Consider the following 21,753-nt stretch of genomic DNA (forward strand, 5'->3'; position numbering starts at 1 on the left):
ATGTAGTGGTTCCACCTGAGACCTTCTGCAGGTCACTTAACTATAGTCTCTCTCTCAAGTTCTTCTGCAGCTTTTGGTGCCATATATTCTTTCGGCACAGGGACGTGGGTAGCGTTGTGGGTTAAACCACAGAGCCTAGGATTTGCCAATCAGAAGGTCGGTAGTTCGAATCCCCGCGACGGGGTGAGCTCCCATTGCTCAGTCCCTGCTCCTGCCAACCTAGCAGTTCAAAAGCACATCAAAGTGCAAGTAGATAAATAGGTACCGCTCTGGCGGGAAGGTAAACGGCGTTTCCGTGTGCTGCTCCGGTTCACCAGAAGCGGCTTAGTCATGCTGGCCACATGACCTGGAAGCTGTACGCCGGCTCCCTCGGCCAATAAAGCGAGATGAGCGCCGCAACCCCAGAGTCGGCCACGACTGGACCTAATGGTCAGGGGTCCCGTTACCTTTTTTTTTTTTTTTTTTTTGGCATTTGCACAATCTTCTCAGGTTTCAGCTACGAAGTTACTGCACTCTCAATTAAAAGGAGACTTCTAAAGCAATGCCTTTGTAACACCTTGTCAGGAAAAGGAAATTGCCTGGACTTTGGAGAAATTCTGATAGGCACTTGCCTTTGTGATATTTGTCAGCTCTGGACAATATATTGTCACAAATAGTCTCCAAGTAAAAACACTACATATAATACACATCACATAATATGGCAGAGGCCTTACATTTATGCTTAAGGTTCCCACAACATGCCCCCCCACTTGCTATATCACAGAAATAACTAACATTGACTGCACAAGTGTACAATAAAATATTACTATAGCGCATGATCACAATCCATTGCAGAGTTAAGCCTAGCTGAATGCATTGATTTTTGCAGGCAGAGTATGATAAAGAAGGCAGAGTGACTTTCTCCTTGCCCCTGAAGACGTTCACTATTCAATTTAAGTTTCCTACTGACCACACACACTAGAGGAGTGGGGGGTTGGCCAGACCTGCTCTTGTGCCTCTAACAGCTGTTATAAGCTGCAAAAATCAGCAGCTGGAGCCTTTTTGTAGAACGGAGATGAGCATCATCATTTGCTATGTTTGCCGTTGAAGCTATGGTTGATGTCAAAACCAAAGGGGCTGGCAGAAAAGTTGGCAATCTTTCCTTGCTATAGAATTTGAACTCTGCCTTGCACAACAGAGACTGGCACCGCAGGGAGCAATTTAAAGTCACCTCCGTGTGATATGTTTTTCATTCATCCCAACCCTTCCTTGGAAGCACAAGGTGGACATAATCTGAGGCTGCCGTCCTAAGCAGACACATTCTCTGAGCAAAGCATTTAGGATCAAACTTCATGAAGCTATATAGGACTTACCCACACTTCCTCTTGTCCTGCTGCTTCCCCCCACCCTGGGGAAACCACTCTTTAGCACTTAATCAGAGCCCCTCAATCGTGTCCCCTCCCATTGCCATTTGTTCTGACCTATCGCTAAGAAGCAGATTTTCCCTTCGGAAAGGAGCTGGTCAAGAGGAAAACCACTCTGACCCATGCTTTCCAGGCATGGCACAAGAGGAAGTATGGATGAGCCCATAGTCCTGCCTTCACACGTGTGCGTGCACACACTTCCCTCCCCCTCATAATTATAATATTTTGCTCCTCGGATCAACGTGTTGCATTCCTTTTTAAAAAAGAAAAGGTTGGGATGACAGCAGTATGAGTTTATTAAATCCAGGTATCATGATGAGTAGAATCTTTTCCAGTTTTGTTGAATGGCTTTCAACTTCCCCCTCCCTATATTAAATCTATTTTAAACCACTTGCTATCCTTTTTAGAACAAACCAGCTCACTTGGACTGCGGTCCTAAAAAAATATATTCAGGAGTCTACAATCCTATACACATTTCCGTACATTCATGCAGGCATGCCTGCAAACTGGACTGCAGGTCCTCTTTTCACATACCTTTTTTTTAAAGTCCTCTTTTTAAAAAACATAGAACTAAAGCAGAAAATGAAGAAAACCCTAATTTAAAAATAACTCCATCTACAATGTTTGCCACCTGATTGCGTGTGTGTTTACTCAGAATTAAGGCCCACAAGTGAGACCTGCAACAAATTATTGCAGTGCGGAGTGTTACTATTCAGGCTTCCAATCCGGCTTTATTTCGGGACACTCCATTTCCCCCCCCCCCCCCCATTAGCTCAGCATTGCTGAGCATTATCATAATCTGCTGGTCTACGCTTGCACACTTAGGGTTCCCCCCACCAAAAAACCTTTGTTCTACTTTTACAAACATTAGGATTCTCTCAAGCACCCTGATAACTTCCCTCTCATGTGTGGCTGTGGCTGTTTTTGACTACGAAATAGCCTGCACTTAGAGAATGAGCTCAGTATTAACATGGAGGGTTGAGCCCAGTGAATATGACCTCCAAAGCTGCTCAGATCAGGACAATAAAATGGGGTGGGCTAGAGTTTGCTCTGCTATTCTGTTTTTCCCCCCAGATGTGAAAGCCATTGGTGAACAAAGGCCAGGTGAGACAGACCTGTTATTGTCCTGCAGAGGTGACATCAGCAGGTGTGGCTTTTGCATGACAAGCTACCCCACTGGAATCCCCTCTTCCATACAACTATTAAAGGTTCAGGAATCCTGGCATCTTTGGCATCACGCCGCCTTACTTAAAGCCTTTTCAGCCTCCTGCAATTCCCTACCTAGGAAAAATCAACCAAGCTGCTACTTCCTTACTTGATTCCTCCCAAAACCAGGTGAAAACATTCATAAACAATCAGCTTTGCTGTTCGGTTTTTAGCTGGCATGTTAATTGTTTTAACTTACATATTATATGGTGTGCGCGCACACCAATATATATATATATTTAACTAAGATGACTAGATGAAATAGAAACCTTTTTTTCTGTCTTTGTAGCAGAAGGAATTTCAGTAGGTGCAGCCTGTCAATCAAGATGCACCAATGGGAATTACTTCTGCCCCACAACCATCAAAGGGGTAGGAGCCCAGTTTCCTTTTTCATCTAGCCACCCTACTTTGAAAACTTATTTTCATGAGAAAAGAGATCAGCTACGCGGACCTAAGCCATACCTACCCAGAAATTAAATCATATTGGCTTCAATGGGGCTTACTTCCAGGTAAGCAGATCTGCAGGCTAATAGTTTTGTTAGCATGATGAATAAGTGACCACAGGGCTGCAGCTATGCAGCCCGATATGTTAGATGAGAGCTTGCCTGAGTTCAATGGGATTTACTCCCAGCCAAGTAGGCATGCTTACACAGGACTGTAGTACCCCAACCATGTTTTCACATATGATGCTTTCATACAAGGAAGCACCCTAGAGCTATTCTTGTGCTTGTTATTCATAGTTTGCATACGAAGGCTGTTTGTGTGGAATTAAAAGCAGGAAAAGGACCCTTTTTAAAACCCCAATGGATATTCTAGATGTAGGTTAGGCTTTATCCCTGTGACTTCATATTTATGTACAGATTATAGTCACATCATGTAGGATTGGCAGCTTTCAAACAAAAATTTTTACAACAAAATTTTTTATGTGGCAAGTAAAAATATTTTTCTCCACACCTTTAGCAGTTTCACATCAATCCGCGGTTTAAAAGACACATGAACAGACCACTGCACTTGACAAACCTCACGTCATGGGTGGAAATGCTCTTGGAACCAGAACCATCATGCAAGTTGATGCTGTATAAAAACAGCACTCCAGCTCACAGGCTCTAGGCCAGGGAGATCTCTTATTCACAAAGCAGCCAGGTGGTAAATCATGACATCTAGATGGGGAACTAACAAAACATGGCAGAAGTGTTGTCAGGGAATTATAGGCACCGTTCCCAAAGATTGTAGGAAAGTGTACCGTCTCAAAAGGGACAGAGCCTTTTGCTAGCTTTTCCCTCTGCCTCCTCAACTCACACTTCTCTTCTTTAAAAATAAATAATTCAAATATTCACATCCTAAAGGAGTGCCTCAGGAAGGACATTTGTTGTTGTCCTTGTTATATCATAAAAATGTTCTTTAAAAAAAATATAAAAATATTCACATCCTAGAACCAGAGGTAACCAGTGGCGTAGCATGGGTTGTCAGCACCCGGGGCAAGGCAAGTAATTTGCGCCCCCTAACCCGGTAGGGGCAGAGATGTTGCGCCCGGTGCGGCCGGCCCCCCCTGCACCCCCCACGCTACCCCACTGGAGGTAACACAGCTGCCACTGAGAATTGGATAACATGAACTAGTGGGCCAGAGTTATTGGTCTGATCTGGAGAGAACTTTTACGAATGTACATTTTAAAACTGGACCTGAATCAAGCCACATTTCCTAGGAAAGGAACAGTTGGCATCTAGCTCATTAAGGGAAACAGAACTTTCTCCGATTATTTTATAATTGACCTGGGTAGGTCACTTTGCCTCACCACTATAGTTGGGAGTGGAGGGTGGGCAGCATACCTGGCAAAAATCCTCCTTCTACACAACACATGAAAAGCACACAAACCCCTCAAAGGCTGAACACCAGTGGCGTAGCGTGGGGGGTGCAGGGGGGGCCGTCCGCACCGGGCGCAACATCTGGGGGTTAGGGTTAGGGGGCGCAAATCCACGGGTTAGAGGGCGCAAATCCACGGGTTAGGGGTGCAAATTACTTGCCTTGCCCCGGGTGCTGACAACCCACGCTACGCCACTGCTGAACACACACAACAGCCTCAAATCCAGTCAGTTTCTGAATGTTGCTCTGAATATAAGGCAGCTTGGCAAACAAGAGAAAGTTGGCCTATTAAAATATGCCATCTTTTCTTCGCTGTCTCTCACATTTAAGGCCAATGCAGCAGCAACAGACAGCTCCTACACACACACACACACACACACCCCAAAAAACCCTACGGTTTTTAAAAATAAATATTCTGCCTCCTCTCTCTGAGAAAGGCTTCTCCCTGCAGAAGCCACCAGAGGTCACTGCTACATTCTTTTGACAAACCCCAGTATGTTGGGAGTTAGAATTTCGGAGGAGACAGCAATCTTTTTATTGGTGGAAAATGTTACTACTTCTGTTTTAGCTACAACACCCGAAAGGGGTGGGGGAGTCGAGGTCAACGGCCACATAAATTCTGCTCAGCAAGGCCTTTTAAAAATAATAATAATAATAAAGAAATAAGTCAATCCCAGTCTGCCTTTCAGTTATCTCCTTTCTGTTCTGTTAAACCCCTTAATCCAGCATGCAGGGAGCCATTGATCACAGGAAGAAGAGGGTTTAGGCTGTTATTGCCATGTGAAAGGATTTGGTGCCCTAGATCTGAATATTTCTGAACCTATCCTGCACAAGTTTCACTCAAGAGGAACGTGTTCAGTGAGGGCTGATCCACAAGCGTCCGTTGGGACGTAGCCTTAAAGGCGCTGGTTCAATTATACAATATCATAACAATACAGTGGTACCTCGGGTTAAGTACTTAATTCGTTCCGGAGGTCCGTTCTTAACCTGAAACTGTTCTTAACCTGAAGCACCACTTTAGCTAATGGGGCCTCCTGCTGCCACTGCGCCGCTGCTGCACGATTTCTGTTTTCAGCCTGAAGCAAAGTTCTTAACGCGAGGTAATATTTCTGGGTTAGCGGAGTCTGTAACCTGAAGCGTATGTAACCCGAGGTACCACTGTAATTGTCATGCCATTTTCACACGCTGCATATATATCAACCCAAAATGCAAAGGTGAATTGGGGAGGACAGGAATCTGAAAACAAGCATGACCATGTGACCATGTGAAGGAATCAGCTCCTTGACCTGAAGTGCCAAAGGGCACATTCAAAGTAATGGAAAGGCTGGACACAGACCTAGAACTAAGTCTAACTCAACATCCATAGCATCAGGCTGTGGCCTGATATGTGCTTCTTCAATTGGGAAGAAGTCCTGCTGAACTCAGTAGGCTTTTCCGAGTAAACAGGTCAAAGATTAGGCTGCAAGAATGCCTCTTGGCTTACATTGTGCCACTTATCAACATTATTAATTCAAGAGGAGAGAAAGCAGAACAGAAAGCCATTTGGAAAATCAAATGTACATCATAGCCAGTGGCCAATGTTGTGGTTTTGCTTGAAAACTGCAAAGGCAGCACAGGTGATTAATAAAATGTGCCGTATGTTTTGAAAGTGGTCCAGGATAACAAAGCACCCTAACATTGCTGCCCGACAGGTGGGCTTTGCCCATGAACAGGAGATCTTCCCACTGCAGGAGGGAACCTTCAAGCTAGGAGAGGCCCCTCATCCCAGTAATTAGCCAAATGATAACGTAATATGGGAAACTGGACCACATGTGCATTGCAGTCAGCTTGTAGTTCTAAGTAACAATGCAAACCTATGCACATTTTCCAAAAAGCATGTCCTGTTTTATTCAGTGTGACTTCAGCTGCAGTCATACACACAACTGGGAACACGTTTTATAGAGCTTGGTGGAACTTCCTTCCAGGGTTTCGCCATTACACCCAAAGATGCATACACAGAATTCCACCTGGATCCTGCAATTTTACCTGGGAGCTTACATCACTAGGAATTAGAGATCAGGGATGCATTTGGGATGGGTGGAAATCCAAAGTGGCCCATTACAGGCAAGTAGATGGTTCTCTCTCTCTCTCTCTCTCTCACACACACACACACACACACACTCCCCTAACAGCACATTGGAACCTCATTTCCCCTGTTTGTGTGTCCTTTAGAATCTTGTTAATGGGGAACAGAAAGCAGAAGGTAGCTGTTTCTAAACATGGTACCTACTTTGGTCAGATTTACCTTTGCATTATAGGTGTGGGGAAAATGAGAGGTGGCATTGTGCAAAGATGACCTAGGTGCCAATCCTGTACCCATTTACCTGGGAGTAGGCTCTACCGAACTCAATGAGACTTACTTCTGGGTAGGCATGCATAGGATTGTGCTGCTAAGTGGCTTATCTGACTTGAGATTTCATAGGCAGTACCTTCACATCTAATGAAGTAGGCTGTTGCCAGGTTCTTTCCTCCAGCTAAATCAGGTATGGGGAATCTTTAGCTCTCCAAATATTACTGGACTACACCTCCTATCATTCCTGGCCATTAGGCATGCTTGCTAGGGTTGATGGGAATTGTCGTTCATTAACATGGGGGGGGGGGGAGGTTCTCCACACCTGTGCTAAATAAACCAGTTCCTCTATTATTACAGGCCAAGTGAAGACAACAACAAAACTAAGGGAGGATGACAGCCTAGACTCTCTGAATGCACTCTTGCCTTGCGATTCTTACTTCCTAGTAACTCTGATCAGAAACAGAGTAGAAAGTTGAGATTTAGCTTATCATTTCTGTGTGACTGGAGCACTTGCTTATTTCTACATCCTGAAATAAGGAAGTGCTCTGTATTCATTTTGCACGCGATCTAACCAACGTTAAGCACTAAAAAAAAAGACAAAACATTCATAGATTTGGGCAAAGATGTAAGCAGGTGCTTCATTCTCCTGTTGAAAACCATGGGGCCTTCAGACCACAATCCTGTCTGCAATTAATGTAAACGGCCCTTATTTCTACAGATATCATGTGTGTTCACGATTAAGGTTTAATTCTCTGAAATTAACTCAGCAACATTCTAGGCTAGTCCCTTCTGCCTCCCTTTGGAGACACGGATCTGCTCTGCAATAAATAGCACAAAGAGGCAGGTTGTCTAATTTGAGGACAACCTACTCCAGTGGTTTGGGGTTTTGCCTTTCACTTTTCCAGCCAAATTAGAGTAAGCATCAAAAGATGAACAAGGCCAACTTGACTCCTCTTTCCCCCACCCCCTCCCTATCCAGTTTATTATATTTAACCGGTTGTGGACATGATCCACAGGGAAATTCTCCTACACACGACATCCAAACGAATGAGGGCCGATTTTCATTTGGGGAGAAGTTGGAAGCCCTTAAACTAGCGCACGCCGTCTTGGTATAGCCTTTTCCATCTGTCTGCTCTGTCTCTCGCTCTCTATCTCCAAACTAACATGACTTTCCAGAAAACACTGAACACTTTTTCTTTTGTCTCCTTCTGGGGAAAAAAGTGCTCTGTTTTAAGAGCGATTTTCTTGGGAGGGTTGCTTTGTTCCTTGAAAAAGGAGGGAGAGAGAGAGAGCGAGAGAGACGCTCTGAAGCGAAAAGGAATGATCGCAACGAATCCGATGCTCCCAAGCCTTTAACGAAAGTTGCCCAAGGCAGGAACTTAAGCCTTCACTGAAATCAACTATTTTCAAACAACAGGGGGTCGTGATTCTGGTGTGGGAGGAAAATGGTACAATCCAACCTGGTCGAATCACTTTGATGGCTTCTGAAGTCCTACCTACTTTTTACCTGAGAGTAATGTCTGGTTCTTTTTTTCTGAATAGACGCGCATAGGATTGCGCTGTTCGGCAGCGGATTTACTCAGAAGGAAAATGTCATTGTGTTCTACTGGAAAGTAGACCCAGGCATAAGATTGCAACGAAAAGCTCCTCCGTACTGTAGCTTTTTAAAAAAAGTTTCCATTTCGGCTGGATTGTGGCCCAGTCCTGTTCAAAAGATAGCTAGGATTCTCTGTCTGGCAAATATGTTTTGGGCTCGTTCGGAGCTGGGCAGTTGCAGGATTTTTTTTTCCCCGAGCGGGAAAAGTAAAACCTTGAAATTGAGGAGCAGTCTACGTTTTCAGTGGGAAGATCCGTACCGTTTGCCTCCTGTCTCCGGTTCTACAAATGCTAGAAACTTAATAATTTTTCAGAGTAAAAGCTAGAAAATGCGGGGTTGAGGGGTATGGTTTAAGGTGAGGGGCAACAGGACTGCAGCCCAACCCCACGATTTCTGCCAGTTCCAAGACTGTGTGCATGCATTGTTTGAAATCTATATTCCATATATTGGCTGGGGTTCTGTTAGTTTGCGGTGGGATGAATACGCATGACGCTCTGAAAGCAATCCCAGTGCCTTGCCCAGCCCCCCAGCCCTTCCTTCAGTCTCTCTCTCTCTCTCCCCCCCCCCCACTCCTTCTTCCCAGCCCCCTTGGAGAGGAGAGGCGCCTCAGCGCGCTCTCTCGCTTCGCCTTCCTACATCTCGCCTAGCCTAGAAGCGGCTCCGCTGCCAGAGATTCCAGTGTCATCTCCAATTAACAGCCAACAATTAAAACTCGGCTTCCTCCTCTTCTAGCTTCCCCCCCTCCCTCCGCATCAGAGGACACGAAATTGCCTCGCTCTTCCTTGCCAAAGGTGGGGGGGGGTGGAGGGAGGAAAGAAGGAGAAGCTTCGTGCCTCCAGCTAGCGCGGGAGAGTGAAATCCGGAGCAAGGCGCTTTCCAGTAGACAAGCAAGCAAAACTCGTTTAGCGCGGATTGGAGCAGGAGCGCACTGGCACAGCATCTGTCTGCTTTGCAGGCAGGCAGGAGGTCCCGGGTTCAGGCCCCGGCATCTCCGGGCAGGGCTGGGAATGCCCTCCATCTGAAGCCCTGGGGGAGCAGCTGCCAGTCTTAGTGGACAATAGATGGCAGAATGAGGCAGATTCCCATGTTCGTTAGGAGAGCGGAGCGCATCATTTCAGGTTAATCCGTATTGCAAAACAGAAACCCCGGGCCCTGACTTTCTTTTCCCTGAGAATGGTCCAGATTCAACAGGGTCAACTCTCCCCCACCCACCCAATTTCAATTTTTTTTTGCCTCCTATGAGCTCAGATTCTCTCAAACATACATCCAGCTCTGCGTTTAGCTTTAGTTGCGCGCATTCACCATCCAGCCAGGGACAAAGCAACGCGGAGCGCCTCTATTCGAGCAAACCACAAATTTCATGCTCAGGGACCTCCTCCGAGGGGGCGATTTCACGGCTAAATTGGAGGTCGTGGCACAGTCTGCGGGGGCCCCGCCGAGGCTTGCGCTCCCCTTTACGCATCCGACGGGCAGCCATCTCGGTTTCGAATTGAGGCCAATATATCCTGAAACCAGGAAGGACTCTAGGCTCTGGCCCGGCCGTTTTAGAAACGGGACTAGACCCGGCAGAAAATGGGGTTGGGATGTGCGTCCTGATGATGGTCACAGTATCACCAGAAAATAATTCTCACTTGCCTTTCAGGCGGATTGCGATGGTTGTTTCCCTCGCAAACAACACCCAGTAATATGGTATTGCTGATATTTCAGCAAGTATAATTGATCGGGCCGCCTAATTCTCAGCCAGCCATGAGAAGGGCAATGGCTGAGAAACGAACTTTTCGTTGCTGTAGCTTAGTGCGTAAATTTACGCGCGTCTTCTCCTAGGTCGGTCCGATGGAGTTCAGCGAGGCGCGCTATGCGCATTTAGCTGAGAGTAAAGCCCGTTTAACACTGGGGAACCTGCTTCTGAACAGACATTCAGAGGATCCCGTCGTAAGAAACATCTCCGATTCCCCAGCCCCGATCTCTCCTCTGCCGCACAAACTTTAAGGCGCTTCAAGGAAATCCACCTCTCCTTCCCTTTTATCTGTCACCTGGGGGTCATAATATGGGCCTACCTTACAGGGCTGGTTCAAGGATTACAACGAAGTAATACGTGGAGTGCTTTGGACATTCGGAAGCACTAAAATTTAGCCCCCCAGCCGCCGCCACCACCACCTCTATGGAAAGCAAGCTGCTTCTGTTCTGATTCCAACTAAACTCTCGTGTCCCAGTGAAGTCGAGTTAAATTAAATCAAAAGGTATTTGTGTCCTATCTTTAAAGTCAAAGTACGGTAGGTCGTAATTCGTCCTCTAGGAGCAAGAAAAGAGCGTTCTAGAGAAAATAAGAAAGATCCCGGTAGTTTCCCCTCCTTAGGTCAGTGAGCTGCGTGGGATATTTTTTTTTTTCTCTGTGCGGAATCCTTAACCTAAATCTGAAAATAAATGCCAAGGGCGGGAGGGAATTCAATGGAGCACACGTTGCGTCAGAAGAACTCAGTCCCATGGAGTTGAATGGGACGTGAGCTCTTTACACCGAAAATTTTACCTACACTGCATCTGATTCTCTCTAGCCCACAAAAAGCTCATGCAAGCCAGTTTGCTAACCTTTAAGATGCCACCCCTTCCCCGCCTTTCTTCTCTGGAACTAAGCACTTCCCAGGGGGGGTTCAGAGAGGAAGAAACCCGTGGGAAATCGAGCGAGTTTGCCACCCTCCCCGTGTCGGCGGCGTGTCACGTGTGAATCGGCCTTTAGAGGCGTGTAGGGCGAGTTTGAGGTCCACGCCCAAGCCAGTTAGGCGACTGGTTCCTCGAGGAAGGCTCACCCCTCCCTTCCCCCCGCGGTAGCCCCGGAGGCTAGTTGCGGGGTCGCCACCCACCTGAATTGTAACTGACGAGGTCCACGCCCAAGGCCGGGCTCTTCCTCTTCCTGGGCCGGCCTTTCTGGACCGTGCCGGTGCCGTTGAAGTAAGGCAGCGCCAGGCCTCCTCCCTTGGCCGCCAGCTCGGTGTAGCTCAGCTGCGGAGGCGGGTAGGAGGCAGGATCGGTGCCCTGCAGCAGGCTCTCGAAGTGCGCCCGGCAGTAGACCACGTTGTCCTTCATGCCGAAGTGGTCGCCCGTCGTCAGCGTCTTGTTGCACGTGGTGCAGGTGAAACAGCTCAGGTGGTACACCGAGTCCCGGGCGCGCATCACCATCTCCGAGGCCGAGATGCCCAAGTGGCAGCGGGCACAGCGCTGCACGGAGAACCTTCTGAAGGGAAGAGCGCACAGCGTTAGAGCCAGCGGGCGGCAGGAGGGGCCAGCGGGCACGCCGAGCCCATCCAGACGACCACGCTTTTGCGGACCTCTTGTCGCGTCAAGCGGCCTGCGAACGCTCAGGAGACCGAGAGGCGAAGATGCGCGTAGTTTTCACAAGAAACCAACCGACGTGGTCGTCTGCATGGGCTACACGCGTCAAGGGCTGGCGAAGTTGTGGCGAAGGAGAAACGGGGTTCTTGGTTGGGCAACGGATGGCAAGGGTTTCGTTTTTCGTTTATTTTTTATTTTATTTTTTAAAAAGCTTTTGCAAGAGTGGCCTGGCCCTCTTCTAAATCCGGAGTAGCAAGGACTTTTAAAAAAAATCAGACAGAGAAACGAGACTTCAGCTGCCCCATTTCAAATATGGAAGGAGAGAGAGACGATAAATCAGTGTTTTTTGTTTATGAAGACAGAAGGAAAGTGAAAGTGAAAAAACACACACAGTGGAGTGGCTATGATCTAGCTCAAGGGGAGGGTGATTTTTCCGGTTCTCCTGCTCCTCCCGGGGCGCCCCGTTACCTGCGATTACGCCCCATTGAACCCAACAGGTTTTCCTTCTTCGTCCACAGGTAGAGGAGAGAGAGGGGTGCAGAATAAGGCCACAGTTCAGTTCCACAGAGGCCTGGAGAGGTTAAATCTCTCCTTTGGAATTAACCGGACTTCTAAGCCATTCCTTTGGGCCGGATCCTGCCCCCAAACCGTCACAGCAAGCTCTCTTAACATGCTCCGGGGTCCCCCACCTGTCTCCCCCGTTATCTCATGTGCCTGCCCGAGTTCCCCATTCCTCCGAGCGATTGTAGCGAGACTATCCAGATGGCAAAAATGGCGGGATCCTCCCCCGCCCCCGCATTTTTAAGGAGCAAATATGCTTTATGCCCTTGGCACACGTGCTGGTTCCTACGGTTGTCACCCGATTAAAAGGACCGTCCCTCGATTGAGCACACTTTCAAATCGGCATGCATTGGAAAGGAATAAACTGAAGGGGAGGGAACGAAATGTGCCAGTGTGGTTGCTGCAGGCCTCACCCGAGAATGAAAAATATAGAATACACTGTATATATGAATATTTTTGTTATTGGAAACCCTAGCACCAATGTATATAGGCATGCATCTTTCAAGCGTTTCAACTATTCATCTAACCAGTTGATCGACTAAACTTTTGAGGTTTGCTTAGCACATCAGCCCACATCTCCGTTTTTGTAATGAAAGAGGGAGACAGCCCACAGAACCAAATATTATGACGCCCTACATCAGGCAAGGAGTCAACTCATACACGTTGTCGGGAGGGGGTCGAGGAGTCTCTGGGATTCAACTGCGCACCGAAACCTCAGATTTGATAGTTCCACGGTTGCCTTTTTAGTGGCAACTGCACTTTGCACGCATTCAGACGTGCTCTTTACGACGGTTTAAGCTGACAGGCTCAATTAAGTCTTCTCAGTGGGAAACCTAAAAAGCTCTGAATCTAGATATACTGGAAGTTCCTCCTGACAAATCTCCATAGCTCTCGAAACCCAAATCTGATGCTCCAGGACATTTCGCCATCCACCCCCCTGGATCCGTTTCGTCCCTTTTCGACTGGAAGAGGGAGGTAGAGAGCAGGGAGCCGGCTCTGAGTTGACAACCGCAGGACCTCCAAACTAAGACAATCTGTCCCCAAGGGCGGAGGAACACGCTTCCTCCTGCCCTGCTCCGAAACAGGCTAACTTTGCTCATTCCATCCCGAGAGAGGAAGAGTTTCACACATTGCGCCGGTATACACTGATCATGCTCTCCGGGGAGGAGTTCTGTGGAGCCGGGAAGGTGATGTGATTCTAGGCACGGATATTTATTTTGGCTCTGTCAGGATCATCTGAGCCTTTTAGCAGATTCCTTTTGCGGAAAGGCTGCGAAATAAAGCTGAGAATACAGCGGGACATCGTCTTTAAGTTTAGGTTTCCTAGGTTTCTCAAAAGCTGTCCAAAGGAAAGGAAAGGGGGGAGGGGCAAGTAAACAATACCCTTTCCCATAATTTTGGGAAGATTTCATTAACTGCAACCCTATGCCCCATCCCTTCGAAGTCGGTCAGTGGCACTGACTCCGGATTGCACCTCTGCTTCCAGGCGCACGTCTCTTGGAGTCCGTTTCCCTTGGTTGGAAATCAATGGGCAATTGTTCTAACTTCGGGCCGGGGTGTAAACAGGAGTGTTATAATTCACTCGGAAAGGCTGGGAGGGACCTGGCGAAATCCGGATGCGTCTCTTTAAGCAAGGGGGGAGGTCACACACAAACAAGGCTTGTCTGAGGGCAGCTCAGCGCTAACAAGAGCGCGCGGCCAGGCTGCCCAGCGGGAGGGCCGAATCCGGTCCAGCAGCGAGGGGCTGGCGGAGCTGCAGGATGGAGAGCCAAGCCAAGCCAGGCCAGGCCAAGCTGTCGCCCGCCTGCTGCGGGCTCAGGAGAGCGTCTCCTCCGGACCAGCAGTGTGGCCCGCGCCGCTGGTTTCAAGGCCCGCAGTATAGGACACAGCCGGCTTAATGAGGGCAGCAGCCTTGCTGCTCAACAGGGACTAGCAGCGCGATCCTAATGATTGAATCGTGCGATGGGGCTTCCAAGCAAGCAGGGTTAGGGTTTGCAGCCCAGCAAATCTCACTGAAATTCAACGCAAGGAGACTTGGCTTGTTGAGCTGCAAAACGGCGACCCGATTCAGGTTTGGAAGCAAACTCGGATGAACACACAGCTTAGTGTGTGTGTGTTGGAGGGGTGTTTTTGGCAGGAATGTTTTGGGAAGGATATAGCCCGCCCATGCCTAGGACCGTTTTTCAAGCGTCCCTCCCGCTGCTTTGAATTGTATCCCGATGCTCTGGAAGAGGAGGCACTTTCTCTGCCAGCGTCCCATGCGGAAGTGAGAGAGCTAAGGCTGCCCTTTCTCTACTAGGAGTTATTGGGGCGGGGGGGGGGTTAATAGCCGAATTTACACTCTCCCAGCCCTCTTCTAGGCTCTCCTTTGCACTCAAGCCGAGGCCTTTGAGGGCGTATTTACACGTGCGCGACTCGAGGGACGATTATTTTGCACGTGTGAATGGTCCCCTAGCAGACCAAGCGCTGCCACCCACGCTTTCTTCACACCCACCCAATTGATGCACGCATTCGTTCTGAAATCTAGAGCAGGACTTTTATATGACCCGATGTTTGCTCGTTTCCGCGCCGCAACATTTCACACACACACGCTCAGTGCTACACGCGGGCATCACGTGCGTCACTTTGATTTCGCCACCCCAGCAGCTAAACGCCTGAAGCGACGCCCTCGAAAACCACAACAATCGGGGAGGACATGAAAGCTCTTGCTGAGCTTCCCACATTTGGGGGGGGGGGGAGGTTTCCACCATTCACACGTGAAAGTCATTTTCAGCGGGGCAGCTGAACCCCAGTGTGTAAGCAGTTGAGCCAGCGCAGACTGATAAACCCGTATCTGTGCGAACGCGACCCAAGTGGAAATCATGCACGTGTGAAGTGCCCCTCGGCTCCTGGTTGATTTCTCCCAGGAAAATCCAATTGAGCCAGGATTGTGGAGGCACCTTTTCTGGTCGGGAGGAGGAGGGAGCGGTCTTTTGCAGTCCCAGAGGGCCACGTGGCGCTCCCCAAACGGGGTCCCTTCTTCCCCCCTACCTGGGGTACTTTACCTGTAATAATCCTCCTTGCAGTAAATGCTGCCGTCCTTGGCGAAGCAGGTGAGCTCGGACTCCAGCGCCAGTTTACATTCACAGCACTTAAGACACCGCAGGTGCCACTGCTTGTCCACCGCCAGCAGGTAGTATCTGTCGGAGATCTTCCCTCCGCAGCCGGCGCACAAGGCAGGCTTCTCCGGGCTCAGCGGGGGCATATTCTGCGGAAGGAGAGCCACACTCAACAACAACTCCGGGAGGGATGGGAACAAAGCGGGGCTGCGGGATCAGACCCACCCAGGATCTCCACGAACCCCCATTAAGGCCATACGCACTGGGTCTCAAGGGGGGCAACCCCTAAATAACTTTTGGCAGGAGAATCTGCAGGGGTTTCGCCGTTTCTAGCACCCAAAGGCTTCCTATAGCTTAGCCATGGCCTCATTCCCGACTACAAGGCGGTTTGGGTGGGTTTTGCGTCGCGTTTTTCCAGACTTTCTGCGCTTTCCAAGGACCCAGACTTGGGACTTTCAGCCTTAGAAATGCGAAGAAGCCGCTCTTTTACCGCGGAAGATCTGGACTTAGGGAGCGGATTGCAATGCAAGGTTTTACTTCTGCGTTTTTCTGTGCTCCAAAGATACCGATTTAACTCCCCCCCCCCCTGTTGTAGTGCCCACCGCCAGGATCTTTTTATTTCCCTCATTTTTATTTTATTTTATTTTTAATTTTTTGCCTCCTACAAAGAAGCTTCTTCCCAAGCAAGACCTGAAGGCGGCAAACCGAAAGCAGCTCCGTTCTCTTGCAAATAATCAGAGGCGAAGCCTTAAAAAATACTCGGTCTGTAAGACTTCAATACGAAAAAAAAGGGGGTGGGGGGATCTGAAGGGCGACTTTCCCGAGGAAGTCTGGCTCCAGTTTAAAAGTAGGATTTTAAAAGCTCCATCTCCAAACCATGTTTACTGGAAAGAAAATCCCTTTTATCACACCGGGCCTAACATCTCTGAGTTGGACCGGATTGCAGAAGTTTGGAAAGAAAGATCAAATTCTTCAGAGTGGTGGAAATGCCAAATAAAGACGAAATGCCGTTTCCCACCCATCTCCCACTTCTATATAATATATATAAATATATAATCGCCTGGATTTTTGCATCCAAAATGCGATCAGTCAGGAAGGCGGGAGAAGCTCTCCCAAGCCGACGACATCTTATGAAAATCTGAATGGATGCAGGGGGTTTGTGTGTTGCTTTTGTTTTCTCCAAAAGTTTATCTTTTGAAAGAAAGAAAGAAAATCAGAGGCGTGCAGAGAAAGGATTCTTTTGGGAGACGCCACTAAGCCTCCGGCTGATTAAAAATACGAATACCGTTGAATCCCAAAAAGAGAAGAAGGGGAAATCATCTTCCTACCCCACCCCCCAAAAAGCCCTGGGAGGAGGGAAGCGCTTGAAATGCCAAGCAGAGCCTCCCCCCCCCCCATCCAGCCTGCTCCAATTCCTTAATGAACTTGGTGGGGGATGGGGCGAGGACCCAGAAGCCAGTTCAAAGAGGCGAGGCTGAGTTTTCTTGCAGGCCATTCCTTCGGTTCATTGTGGGTGCTCAACGGAAGCTCTGAGATTTAGGAGCAAAAGGAAACTTCCTTCATCTCTCTCACACACAGAGAGAGTTCTCGGGGAATTAAACCATCTGAAAGGAAGCGGCTTAGCCTGCGTGCAGCTCTGGATTTACTTCATGCTCCTCAATGCAATTCCGGTGAAAATTATGAGACATTTTTACTACCATTTCCGGAAGCGGGGGGGGGGGCGGCGGCGAGAACCAGCCCTTTCTCTAAACTTAATATCACTACCGATTTCTGTTCTGTTTGGGTGCTGTCCTCCCCACCTCCCCGCCCAAGCTGCGCCGTTAGGGATGAAAAGCGAAGGTAATCTATATATTAGCCGAAAAGAATTCCTTCCCAGCATTCGAAGAGTTTAGAAAGAGAATATTTCGTTTTAAGTCGGGTCTCTTCACCCTCTCCACAAACACTGTGTGTTGATAGTTATGTTGGACTTTAAATGGGCCTTTGCAGTTTGTTCGGGAAGAAATCTTGTCCGAATTTTTTTGAGGGGGAAAAGTCAAAGGAAATGCTTTTATATAAATGGCGATGCTGGTACCAAGATGTTGGGTATGCGGATGGGAGTGAAACTCCGCCAAGGTGTAGAAATTACGGCAGCGCGTAAATTACTGCCTCCGCTTCTTGCTAGAGCTAGACACGGAGATATTAAACATTACTTCCAGTCCTGTTGCAATCAGATTTAATCCATAACATAACAAAAGGCGAAATGCCCCTGGACTTGCTTCCGAATAAATGCGTTTTATTAGGACCCGGCTGTTAAGCGTATACCGGACGGTATATATAAGTGCATGCATGCATGCGTGTGGTAAATATATGGTTTTAACCGCAACCTGCAATGATCCAGAACAAACTTGAGATTCTTTACTCGGAAGTAAGTCCCACTCAACTCAAGGGGAGCGTCTTCTCTAGTAAATTTATATATTTTTACTTAATTCAGACGGGCTGGACTTTTTGATTGGAGCCCGCTTTCATTTTTATTTGCATCACATTTTTTAAAAAACCGAAACAAAAACAAACAAAACAAAACCACGACGAACAGGACTGAACTCTTCCTTGACCTTACTTGGAATGAAAACTCAAGCTGATTTCACAATATTCGTAGGCTCATGCTGCAATATATAGATAGTAAAATGTGGCTATTCAAACGGCCGAATAAAAATCCTCCCGAATTTCAAAGTGGAGAAATGCTCTTTTTAAAACGGCAACTTTCTCAGAGTTCAGGGAAGCCCGCGATCTGGGCAATCTCGGCTTGGATGTAAACAAGCAGAAAGGTGACTTTGCGAGAAGAAATTGTCGGGAATGGGAAGAAGAGGCTCCGATGCCCCTGCAATATTTGGGTTGATTGATTCTTCTAGCTACACTTTAATGTTTCCTCCCGCTCTGCCTCTTCCATTCCCTTCCCGTCCCTCAGGCTGGCGACCCGCGTCTTCCCCCGACACCCCCGATGCCCCGCGCCTATGACTCCTTACCGCTTCCCGGCCGTTCATCTGCGCGCCTTTGGCCAGGCGCGACTCGGTCTTGGACCTCCTCTCCATCTCCTCCATGATGCCTTGGATGTGGCCTCCGGAGATGCCGTGGAAAAGCATGGCTGGGGAGCGGAAGGGGCAAGCGGTTCCTTCGGCTCGACACCCCACTATTTCCATATACAGGCCCCAGAGTCTTGGGCTAGAGCATCCGAAGCGCCGGGAGGCGGAGGCGGCGGCGGCGGCGGCAGAAGAGGCGAGACAGCCCGCGGGGAAGCAGCGTCGCGGCTCCGGGCCCGGAAGGCAGGCGAGGCGGGACGGACGGACGGCGAGCAGGAGGAGGAGGAGGAGGAGGAGGGTCTCTTGCGGGGCTGCCCCCCGCCTCGTGGCGCAAGAAGAAGGCGCCTTCCTGGGCGGACAAGGAGGGAAACGACGCCGGACCCCAAAAAAAGGGAGGAAGGAGAGAAAAAAGTGTGAAGAAGAAGAAATAAAAGGGGGGAAGGAGGGATTGGGCAGAGCAGAGACGAAGCAAAAACCCACGAAGCGGAGACTTGTCTTGCAGCTTCCTGAACTAGAAAAACGGGAGGTTTTTTGGTAGGAGGGGGAGGTGAGCAAAAGCTATGATGGCCCCCAAAAGGGGAGATTAATATACTTATAAAAATCAAATAAATATACAAATTAAAACCAAAGAAGGGTTTGTCAGGGGGGGTGCAGGGGAAGGGGGGGTCGGTTATTTCTCCAAGCAGCGATCCCTGGTTGCTTGAAAAGTTCCCACTTGCCTCTAGGTCGGATTTGGGACTGCTGCTCTCTGCGGCTCCGTCCAATTTGTTGGAGGCGAAAGCCAACCCATTTTGGATAATTCAGGAGGAGGAGTTCTCGCCCGCGAGCTGCCACCAGCTCCCCCCCCCCCCAACTCTCCCTCCCTCCCCGCAAACTCCCTTCTTATACAGACAACAAAGAGCTGTCAAACTCCTCTCAGCCCCCACAGAGATGGGCAAGAGCGGTGACAAATATTCCTAGGGAGGGGGAGAGCCAGACCCCCCCCTGCAACCACGAGGAGGGAGGGGGCCTTTTTTTTTAGGGGGTTGGCTTGTGTGGGCCCAGATTGTATTCCTGCTCCTCCCACCCTCACCCCCACCCCCTCCTCCCCCAGTCCATCTCCCTTCCTCAAATCCCCATCCGGCGTTCAGTACTCAAGTTCAAAACGCATTTTAACAATGGGAAAGTGTGTGTGCGTGTAAGAGAGAGAGAGAAATAAGGCGGATTTATTTGAATGAATCTGGGCTTTGGAGGGACTTTGCTGGAAAGAAAGAAAGAGGCACCATCTTCTCCACCTTAAGCAAATCCCCAAGTCCCACCTTGAGCTGAGCAAGCCGGGGAAGCACGTGGCTGCCATCCTGCGCGCGCCTTCTTGGGAAGGAGGGAGGGAGGATTTTAAGATCAATTCACTGACCGACTTCCTGGCCAAGGTCCACAGGATCGCACTGCGCACATTTTTACGCGGTTAGCAATCGCCCAGATGCTTCCGTTGAGCGGGATCGCGCCCCCGAGAGTGGCAAGCCGGTTACTCGGGAGAGAGCCCCTGATCGCTTCCATGGCCCCCAATTCCACGCGAAAGAACCGAGGGAGCAGATTTAAGAAATCTCGCAGGTTGGGGATCGGGAAGCGGGACTTTGCGTGTACTGGGAGATGCCTTTTCTGGAGGAGCCCTTTTCATCTCTCGTAGGCAGACCCGAAAGAAGAAACTTCTCTGTTTCTTACCGTTTTAGTGTTTAAAAGTATGGGTTTGATCTAATTCCAGACCTCCTAAGATAAAAAAGGCAGGGGACGCGTGGTATAATGTTAGAGTAAGGGAACAACTGAACCTAGAAAGACATTAACCTCAATTTGAGAACATATTTGAAGTAAGGAATAGCAGGTTTTGGGAACTCCCTAATGGGGTGGGGTTTAGTAGTTGAGGATTCAACTCTTTAAGGGCTTTCAGCCATTATCATGTGATCGAGAAAACCCCTTCAGTTGGATCAGCGGAGTTGCTCAGCTGCGGGGCGCAAGCTTCGAGTCCCACAGAGCTCTTCTCCAGGCAGAAAAAAAAGCGCACCTGGGAAGCCAGCTGTTTCCGCCCTCCGGACACAGCTTGGTCCATGGCAGGTCCTGGTCCCTTCCACCTTGGGAGAATCCTTTAGGTTTGGGGCCAACACAGGAATCCTCATCTCCTCTTTCTCTCCCCTCTCTTTGGTACATTTATTTCCCTTTTTCGCCTCCCTGTTGACTTTTCACACCGCTGCCCCGACCGGCTGTTTCCTGACCTCCCCGGAAGCAAGTCTCCCTTCAGAAATACCCGCCGCAGAGTCTAGTGTGACTCCTGAAATGGCATCACTAGCCTCCACTGCCCCCAAACACTTCCCTTCCAAGCCACGGACCTTACAGGGCTGGAAGAGATAACCTTCCTTCCCCGTACTGTTTGTTAGTGGTTCTTTGGTCGTGGGGCGCGAGGGTGGGATGGAAAAGGGCGCCCTTTGCGTCTGGATAGGTCTCTCCCTCTGCATCAGCCGGTCGAAAGGCATAAAGCAACTCAGAAAACACATTCGAACCGAGAAGAGAAAGCCAATCAAGTGAAATAAGCTTGGATTATAATTTTTTGAAACACACACACACAAAGAATTCCTCTCTTTCTGTTGGCACGCCACAGCCCAGAACAGCAGGGCTGTCTATTTACTGTAAGTAATGCAATTAGGAGAGAAATCTCCCATTGAAAGGGGAATCTAAGACGCAGAAACCGGTGGAGGAACAGAGAGAGAGAAAGAGAGAGAGAGAGAAAGGACAGACCTAGGACTTTTCACGGATCAAGCTTGTTTGCGGCAGGACCTACACACACACAGAGAGAGAGAGAGAGAAAGAGACAGAGAGATTGGATGGCCGGAAAAGGTTGCAGTGGAAAGACTTTCCTTGGGCGCAATGCCTCCCCTCTGGAATCCTAGAGGAGAATTGCGATGGCTTTGAATGGAGCAGAACCTGCAGCCCTATGAGCTCGTTCCGGTGAATCCCTCGGAAGTCCCACTGTGGGTCAAGCCTCTCCGGACCCAAGTATAAGTGTGGCTGCGGCCTCCGCTCTCAGTGGTAGTCAGGCACGTCTCTTGAGAAACGTGTCCACTTGAACGCCATGAACAGGCTCTTCCGTGGGCGTAGGATTGCAGCCTAAGCGCGCAGCCTCAAGCGCGTTTTCTGAAAAAGCCCCACTGCAGTAGATGGGGCTGGCTCCCCGGGAAGCGCGTACAGGATTGCAGCCTACGACTGGAGCTGTGTTCTGAGCAGAGACGGATAGGGTTAAGCTGATCTACAGGAATGTGAGGCTAGGAGTGAAAAAGAGGGGCA

The 21,753-nt window shown here is 49.1% G+C and overlaps 2 protein-coding genes across 16 annotated transcripts in view; one reads left to right on the top strand and one right to left on the bottom strand.

Annotated features, from left to right (window-relative positions):
• The window catches only part of LHX9 (LIM homeobox 9), a 37,630-nt gene extending 18,950 nt beyond the window's left edge, over positions 1–18,680 (bottom strand). Inside the window, exons 1-3 of one of the 3 annotated variants that reach the window (XM_083445371.1) lie at positions 18,388–18,680; positions 15,332–15,534; positions 11,258–11,628 (exon numbers count right to left, since the gene is read on the bottom strand). In XM_083445371.1, coding sequence (XP_083301497.1) covers positions 11,258–11,628; positions 15,332–15,534; positions 18,388–18,561 — 748 coding nt within the window. In that variant the 5' untranslated portion in view covers positions 18,562–18,680. The remainder of the gene's footprint in view (positions 1–11,257; positions 11,629–15,331; positions 15,535–18,387) is intronic. The other 2 variants (XM_083445370.1, XM_083445369.1) reach the window with 2 other exon arrangements.
• The window catches only part of LOC310679760 (uncharacterized protein), a 111,930-nt gene that overhangs the window by 78,994 nt on the left and 11,183 nt on the right, over positions 1–21,753 (top strand). The window lies entirely within an intron of this gene.

The sequence above is a fragment of the Podarcis tiliguerta genome, assembly GCF_965153285.1.
Source record: "Podarcis tiliguerta genome assembly, chromosome: 6".
In the NCBI taxonomy this organism is placed as follows: domain Eukaryota; kingdom Metazoa; phylum Chordata; class Lepidosauria; order Squamata; family Lacertidae; genus Podarcis; species Podarcis tiliguerta.